The following is an 8,649-nucleotide window of genomic DNA, read 5'->3' as shown; positions in this document are numbered from 1 at the left end:
CTTCACGGAGTAGGCAAATGCTATGAAGCCCAGGCAGCAGGGGTTCATGAAGAGGGTGTTGAACAGGGACCAGACAACATGGTCGGGCACGGAGGTCTCGCTGCGGATGTGGATCACGGTGGACGTCGGGGGAGCAGGGTTGTGGGGCGCCCCCATCATAGCCACCTCGTGCTCTTCCTTGAGCATCTCATAGTTGGGAGGCTGGCCGCTGTTGACAGGAGAGAAGAAGGTTTGGACCGTGTGGTTCATGGTGTCCTGCGAAAGCCTGCGGTGGTCGGGTTAGTGGGATCGTTCTCAGTGGGCCCTCCCTTTCCCCAGTAGTTTCGATTTCTCAACCATTTCCTTTTCCTGGCATTTGTCAAATTGGGACTTGGCAGGGGCCAGATGAGGGCGGAACAAATTCCTGAGGATCAAATTACTTTAGGACGGGGAGGAAGGAGGGGCTGAGGGCTGAGGGGCTTCCTCTCTAGAGCCCAAGTGAGCACATTTCTCATCTTGTTAGGGGTGTGGGGGTCCTGGAGACTTCCCCTACGTTGGGAGTCTCCACACCGCAGGCCAGCAGCTGCAGGACCTCACTGTTCCGGTTCAGGGCTCCTGCCAGGCCTGTGCTGGTGCCTCCACACGCCAGGTCCCACAGCAGTTCCCCCAAAGCCCTCGCCTCACTTGTCACAGGCCTCATCTGCTGAAATGCCTTGTCCTTTCCTGGGGTTGCAGTCCTGCTCCGTGCGGGTGTGGGGGCTAAAGGTCCCCGTGTCTCCTGGTGCAGGTCAGAGGCCTGGCGGCCAGTGCTTCCTGTCCCAAAGGAGCCCTCCAGGCCCAGGAACGGGGACTCTGGGGAGCACTGACGGAAGAGGGGGCTGTGGGATGCCAGTGGCAGAGGCCTGGATGGTGGAGTTAGGAGCCATGGCCCTTTACCCTGGAGGCCCACCTGGGTGAAGGCTCCCAGACCCGCTCCACGCGGCCCAGCGGCACCCACGCTGCCCAGAGCTCTGGGTGTCTGGTCCCTGGGGCGCCCTCCAGATCTCCAGGTTCTGATCATCTCTGCCTCTTCCCTGGGTCCTCACACGGGTGCCAGCTGCTTCCTGCAGTTGCCACCTGTTTTTCTCATGAACCGGTTTGTACCTCTGAGCAGCTCCTGAGGTTATGTCCTCCCTGTGGAAACACCTTGTGTGGCCTCTGGGTTTCTTCCTGGACCCTCCTTGGCAGAGGCTACTGCGGCAAACTGAGCTGATGCTGTGCACTTGGCTGGTCAGAGGGGGCAGTGTGGGCAGGGCTGGCAGGGGAGGGGTCACAGGGGCAGGAGCGTGGCCTGCAGGCCTGTGTGCAGCGCGACCTGTTTAATTCCTGATGTGCCACATGGGCCCATTTTCCTTTGCCCACCAGGCCAGACTCCCCAGAGGACATCGCTGCAGGTGGAACTTACAGAGATGGGCGGCTGCTCACCCTGCTGTAGCCTTTCACCGCAGCGGGTGGTCAGGTCCACATCAGTGACCTCCGGAGCTCACATGACAGTAGCGTGCAGCCGTGTAATTGCAGAGTGATGTGTTTGAGTAATGATGACTTTGGCTCTATAGGATAAATTTTATTGATAATTTATAAAATTTATAAGATTTAACAGTGGCTGTAATAACCAACAACTCACAGTGTGTCTTGATGTTGAACACCTTTGCTACGGGATATTTTCCAGGCCACGCAGCAGTGATTGTATTCACATAATATAATTTTTTTTTTTTTAATTGGGTTGGAGTCTTGCTCTGTCACCCAGGCTGAAGTACAGTGGCCAGATCTCAGCTCACTGCAAGCTCCGCCTCCCGGGTTCACGCATTCTCCTGCCTCAGCCTCCCAAGTAGCTGGGACTACAGGCGCCTGCCACCACGCCCGGCTAATTTTTTGTATTTTTAGTGGAGAAGGGGTTTCACTGTGTTAGCCAGGGTGGTCTCGAGCTCCTGACCTCATGATCCGCCCACCTCGGCCTCCCAAAGTGCTGGGATTACAGGCGTGAACTACCGCGCCTGGCCCACATAGTATAATTTTTTTTTATTTTTGAGATGGAGTTTCACTCCTGTTACCCAAGCTGGAGTGCAGTGGTGCCATCTTGGCTCACTGCAACCTCTGCCTCCCGTGTTCAAGTGATTCTCCTGCCTCAGCCTCCTGAGTAACTGGGACTACAGGTGCCCGTCACCACGGCTTATTTTTGTATTTTTGGTAGAGATGGAGTTTCACCATATTGGCCAGGCTGGTCTCGAACTCCTGACCTTGTGATCCACCTGCCTCGACCTCCCAAAGTGCTGGGATTTCAGGCTTGAGCCACCGCTCCCCGCCACCACGTAGTAAAATATTAACGTCTCATACTAAATGCCGACTTGCAGGAGTCAGTCCTCAGGCCCAGCTGCCTAAGTGCTCTTCTTTCTGCCGGACAGAGTATGTTCTAAGGAGCCATGTCCAGGCCTCCACTCGCCTTCTATCCCGGGCCTTGTCTCCCTGCAACACAGGATGGCCTGGCTTCTGTGTCTGGCCCTGCCATGGGGACACCATGGTCTAAAGCTCCCCTCACCGAGTGGAGTTCAGTGCCGTCGAGATCCTACTTGCTCCCTCACCCACGGCTGACGCATGGATCCCCAGGCTCTGAATTCTGTCTCCTCCATCTTCTGGTCCCCTGGGATTCTCACTGCAGCCCTGGACATGAACGGAGGGACAAGCCTTGGGAAAAAGTGGTGCAGGACCCGGTCAGGGCAGCCTGCCTGTTCCATCCGCGTGCTCTGATCCCATGCTGGGAGGAGGCATTGGTGCTGGTCCACCACCTGCTCTACTCAGTGGGTCTGACAGGGCCCTGCTGGTGGCGCACGGTTCTGCCGCAGGCTCGCGTGGTGTTCCCTGTCCATCTTTGGCAACAGAATAGAAAAGATTGCATTTGCCAGATCAGTGTCCACACCTCCCAGCCTCCAGGCCGACTTGATCTCCACCCGGCGGTCAGCTGCCACTGGGCTACACTGGGTTGGTCTGCACCAATCCCCTCCACCCGCTGGGGACCCTGGGTCCTGTGGGGCCAGACTGCTAAGAAAGGGAGGACGACCGGGGACCAGGGCCCTGCACCCACCAGGCTCCGAGGGTGCCACTTACTTCTGTCCCTTCCCAGATGAGACGTTGCTTTCGGTTGACTCTCCCAGCTGGGGCGGGAGGGGAAGCAGTTTCAGAGACTCCACCTGCCTCTCTCCCATGCAATAGCTGCTGCCCGCCAGGCCACTGACGGCACGAGGGGCTGTGCCCACCCCCATTTCTCCCAACTACACATTTTGGGAATGGGAAATGCCTGGGGGGACGGGTCCCTGGGCCAGGGCCCCACTGATCCCTTGGCTCCCCGTGTCCCTCTTGGGCCAGTGGCCAGGATGATGTTTTCTGTGTCAGGGTCCTGGCCTGTCCCCTGTGTCCAGCGTGGCCTGAGATGTCTGGGATGCCCCTTTCCTCAGGGCCCGTGATCCGAGTGCACGGCCACAAGCTGCTCGGGAAGGACTGAGGGATGTGAGGATCCTGGGGCCTCTGGCCTCACTGAGAGGATGGGCCGGGGCGGATGATTCGCTGGCATCTGGAGGGACCAGGTCCTGAGTGGTGATGGAGGTGTCACCTGTGGCCTGCTCTGCCGCGGGCTCCTGGGCTGGTGGGAGCTGGGGAACAGCCCTGTTGGCCTCCTCCTCTTTCCCTGTGGGGACAGCGTCTTTCCAGACATCTGGGGACTCTGCTGGCAAATGTTGTGGGGGCTGCTCTCACTTGCGTTAGGAGGGGACTACTCTCTACCTGGGATCTTTTCGTCTCTGAGCCATCAGGCCCCTCATCCAAAGGAGGTCAGTCCCAGTCAGGGCAGGGAGGCCTCCGCGGATGAATCGTCCTGAGTGTGGCTGGCACACTCCCAGCTGCGACCTTGGTGCGGGGGGTGCCCTGGCCCTCCCTGGCCTGCTGGTGGGTTTCCCAGCCTCAGAGACAGCATCCTGGATTCAGGCTGAGCCCCTGCCCAGGGAGGGGCCCAGGGGACACAGAAATCGGGACCCTTCGCGGGTGAAGAGGGGGTGGGAGCGGCAGAGGAGGGCAGGAAGCCTCGGTGAGGGGCGTGCCCGAGGGGGAGGAGAGGGGTTCCCGTCCTCGCGAGGTGCTGCAGGTCTCAGGGTCCGCGTCCCACCAACCCACGGTGCCCCAGGAGCTGCACACGAGCACGCGCCCGTCCGTAAGAGCTGCACAGAGGCCAGAAGGGGCACGGCAGGGACTGACCACTCTGCTTAGTCTCAGAACCACACTCTGGACCCTCAACAGGACCCTCCCCAGGTGAAGTGGCAGCAGCACTGTTGTGGGATTCAGGAGGAGGAGAGAGAGACCTCACGTTAAAACAGGAGAATCTTCTATTAAGTACACTCAGGCCCAGCAGACTCATGTACAAAGACTGGGCCCAGAACAAAGACAGCATCTGACTTTTACACACACTTCACAGAAGGGCAGGGCTCGCTTACAGCGGCGTGAAAGCCGGGATACAGTGGCAAGACAAAGACAGGGTCGCACGTGACCGCTGCCAGGCAACCCAGATGTCCGTATCTAGGCTTGTCTGGGCACGGGCTTATCCTGTAACCCTCACTGTGGTGCCCAGGCAGCTGGAGTTCAGGCCTGCTCAGGCTTCACGTGACCGTTGTTGTACTTCTTAGATAAAACAGAATACGTAAAGTCACTAGTTACAGAGAACAGGAATCTATAAACTCATTCCATAAAACTAAGGAAAATCTGTTTTTTTCTTCTCGCTGTGTTGAGGGAGTGCTGGGAGAGCCTCCAGAGCACAGCAGATAATATTATCAAGACTCTGCCAGGGTCTGGCCTGTGCCTGTGGCTGCCTCTGGGACAGGTCAGCCTAATACAGGAAAACCTATTTCTCTTTCTTTTTCATTTTATTTTTATTTAATTTCCTGTCTCATTCCCTTCCCCTCTTTGAGGCCTTTTATTATCATTATTATTATTATTATTATTTGAGACGGAGTCTCACTCTGTCCCCAGGCTGGAGTGCGGTGGCGCGATCTCCGCTCACTGCAAGCTCCGCCTCCCGGGTTCCCGCCATTCTCCTGCCTCAGCCTCCCGAGTAGCTGGGACCACAGGCACCGCCACCGCGCCCGGCTAGTTTTTTGTATATTTAGTAGAGACGGGGTTTCACCGTGTTAGCCAGGATGGTCTCGATCTCCTGACCTCGTGATCCGCCCTCCTTTGAGGCCTTTTATAAAAGAAGTTTACTGGAAGGCCTCAGTATTACTTAATTCTGAATGAAGAGACAGGTTTTCTTCTTTGGGCAAAGGTTGACATTTATGCAAAGCATTAGCTGAGGGGTAGTTTGCCTCGCTACTATTGCCTCTGTAGTTGCTTGAATGCTGCTGACAAGGAGAGGTAAGAAACATGTTAGGCGACTTCCTAGTATGGCCAGAGCAACGCCTGTTAAAGTCTTGAACCTTCCGTAAAATGAAAACTAGCCTCTCAAGAGAGAATCTGGAGGCTGCTTTTTCTAAGTGTGAACTAGAACATGGGCCGTTGATTTAATTCTTGCAGCTATTTCCATAACGGCCTTTCTATTATCATCAATATCTAGGCAGCAATTTGTCAGGTTTAACTTTCCACACACTCCTTTCTCCAGGAGGCAGCCTACTTGGGTAAATGGCGTTTCTCATTCTTGTGGTTTGCTGGCACAGCAATGTATTTGTCCACAACAATATACATGTCCACAGACATGTATTTGCTGTCTCATTAGTGATGAGTTCAACTAGTGCCCGCAACTTTATGATGCGGTTAAGCATGTCAGTAGGAGTACGGTACCTCCATGACCTATCTTGGGCCCATAATATTGAATTATCCTTTCAGGGGCCCAATCTGTGTCTTTCCAGTCTTCTATTTTTATGTCTTATGTTTACGTCTCTTTTTTCCTTTCTTTAGTTTCATCATAGACAGGATACCTTAAAGTTTCTCCTTGCTGCAGTGGGAATAAGAAGAAAGATGGTTTGATTGTTCCTTATACACAGGCCCCTGCGCAGTTGGTGGGCAGCTACCGATGGGCCTGTGGCCTACAGATCCAACAGAGGCCAGAGGGCGTTTGCTAGGTGTTTGGTGCCTCTAGCTGATACCAGGAGCGGTTTAAAGAAGGAAAACGAGGCCAGGCACGGTGGCTTACGCCTGTAATCCCAGCACTTTGGGAGGCCGAGGTGGGCAGACCACGAGGTCAGGAGCTCGAGACCATCCTGGCTAACACGGTGAAACCCCGTCTCTACTAAAAATGCAAAAAATTAGCCAGGCATGGCGGCCGGCGCCTGTTGTACCAGCTACTTGGGAGGTTGAGGCAGGAGAATGGTGGGAACCCGGGAGGCGGAGCTTGCAGTGAGCCAAGATCACACCACTGCACTCCAGCCTGGGCAACAGAGCGAGACTCCGTCTCAAAAAAAAAAAAACCAAAACAGAAGGAAAATGAGAAAATGGGTTGTGGTCTGGCAACCTGGTTATATCTTTACTCGGCTTATTTTTCCCTTGCCACAAAGTTTTCTTTACCGTCTTGTTGGAATATTGTCGTAGACAGACTAATTCCCCTGCTGGGTTTGTGAAGGCTTTTCCTCAGCAGGCAATGCACAGCCTCCTAATGAGAGGAGTTTTTAGGAGCCGGACACCTGAGCTGGGGAGCGCTGGTTTGGGGGAGGTAAGGGTTAAGGTAAAGTTCTCTCGAAGCAATAGCTTTTTTGCCTCCCAAGGCCACTGGTTTCTCTTGTTTGTCCTCCGGTGAGGAGATACCGGAGACACCTGGGCTGCCAGCTATGTCTGCAGCCAACTGTGCAGACAGATACTATAGTACTCCGTGGAACCGTGGATTACGGGGAAGGGTGAGCCTATGGATGCTATCCAGCAAACATCGAAATGTAGAGATGTGACTCCCTTGTGGGAGACAGACGTTGGTCTGGTTTAAGAGGCTTTTTTCCCTTGACCCGGTACAAGTCTCAAACCAGGTCCCAGGTAAAAGCTTAGGATCATAGCACCCATGAGACTCGCCATTCTCTGAGTCCGACTGAACAGGTTGTCGGGTTGTACACACTAGTCCTCGGAGGGTTTTCTGTGCATTTATAGTATGGATGGCACAATAAAGTCTTTTTTTTTTTTTTTTTTTTTTTGAGGTGGAATCTCGCTCTGTCCCCCAGGCTGGAGTGCAGTGGCGCGATCTCCACTCACTGCAAGCTCCACCTCCCGGGTTCCCACCATTCTCCTGCCTCAACCTCCCAAGTAGCTGGGACTACAGGCGCCGGCCGCCACTCCCGGCTAATTTTTTGCATTTTTAGTAGAGACAGGGTTTCACCGTGTTAGCCAGGATGGTCTCTGTGGGGAAAAGAAAGATCAGCCTGTTACTGTGTCTGTATAGAAAGAAGTAGACATAAGAGACTCCATTTTGTTCTGTATTTGAGATGCTGTTAATCTGTGACCCTACCCCCCAACCTTGTCCTTGCAAGAGACATGGGCTGTGGTGACTCAAGGTTTAATGGATTTTGGGCTGTGCAGGGTGTGCTTTGTTAAACAAGTGCCTGAAGGCAGCTTACTGGTTAAAAGTCATCACCATTCTCTTAATCTCAAGTTCCCAGGGACACGTACACTGCGGAAGGTCGCAGGGACCTCTGCCTAGGAAAGCTAGGTAATGTCCACAGTTTCTCCCCATGTGATGGTCTGAAATATGGCCTCGTGGAAAGCGAAAGACCTGATCGTCCCTCAGCCTGACACCCGTGAAGGGGCTGTGCTGAGGAGGACTAGTACAAGAGGAAAGAAGGCCTTTTGGCGGTTGTTGGCAGTTGAGATAGAGAAAAGCATCCCTGGGCAATGGAACATCTCCGTGTAAAACCCGATCACACGCTCTGTTTACTGAGATAGGAGAAAACCGCCTTACGGCAAAAGGTGGGACTTGCTGGAGCAATGTTCCTAAAAGGTTTATGGAGATGTTTGCATATGCATATCAAGGCACAGCATTTTCCTTTAAACTTATTCATGTCACAGAGAACTTTATTCATATGTCTTACTGCTGACTTTCTCCCTACAATGATCCTATTATCCTGCCACTCCCTTATCTTTAAGATGGTAAAGATAATTAACAATAAATACTAAGGGAACTCAGAGACCGGTGCCGGCATGGGTCCTCGGTATGCTGAGTGGTTTGGTTTTTCTGTATACTTTGTCTCTGTGTCTCATTTTTTTTCTCAAATCTCTCGTTCCACCTAATGAGAAACGCCCACAGGTGTGGAGGGGTAGGCCACCCCCTCAGTCTCGATCTCCTGACCTCGTGATCCGCCCACCCAGGCCTCCCAAAGTGCTGGGATTACAGGCGTGAGCCACCGTGCCCGGCCAAGAGTACATTCTTATACCCAGCACGGACAGAAAAGGTGTTTTCCTGGAGGAGGAACCAGGAGTAGGGGAGGAACATAAAAGCAGACAAGGAGTGTGACCGTTGAAGCACAGCACCACAGGGAGGGGTTTCGGCCTCCGGATGACTGCGGGCGGGCCTGGATAATATCCAGCCTCCCACAAGAAGCTGGTGGAGCAGAGCGTTCCCCGACTCCTCCAAGGAAAGGAGACTCCCTTTCGCGGTCTGCTAAGTAACGGGTGCCTTTCCAG

General features: G+C 54.0%; 2 protein-coding genes across 2 annotated transcripts in view; both read right to left on the bottom strand.

The window, feature by feature from the left end:
* The window catches only part of LOC105530795 (interferon-induced transmembrane protein 3-like), a 22,387-nt gene extending 22,031 nt beyond the window's left edge, over window positions 1-356 (bottom strand). The window contains exon 1 of the mRNA XM_011968481.1: window positions 7-356. Coding sequence (XP_011823871.1) covers window positions 7-249 — 243 coding nt within the window. The 5' untranslated portion in view covers window positions 250-356. The remainder of the gene's footprint in view (window positions 1-6) is intronic.
* Window positions 357-490: 134 nt separating this feature from the next.
* The window catches only part of LOC105530809, a 14,551-nt gene continuing 6,392 nt past the window's right edge, over window positions 491-8,649 (bottom strand). The window contains exon 4 of the mRNA XM_011968497.1: window positions 491-841. Within this exon, the coding sequence (XP_011823887.1) occupies window positions 491-841 (351 nt within the window). The remainder of the gene's footprint in view (window positions 842-8,649) is intronic.

This window comes from Mandrillus leucophaeus, unplaced genomic scaffold (genome assembly GCF_000951045.1).
Source record: "Mandrillus leucophaeus isolate KB7577 unplaced genomic scaffold, Mleu.le_1.0 Scaffold845, whole genome shotgun sequence".
Taxonomy (NCBI): Eukaryota; Metazoa; Chordata; class Mammalia; order Primates; family Cercopithecidae; genus Mandrillus; species Mandrillus leucophaeus.
This window is presented reverse-complemented; position numbering and strand designations above follow the sequence as displayed.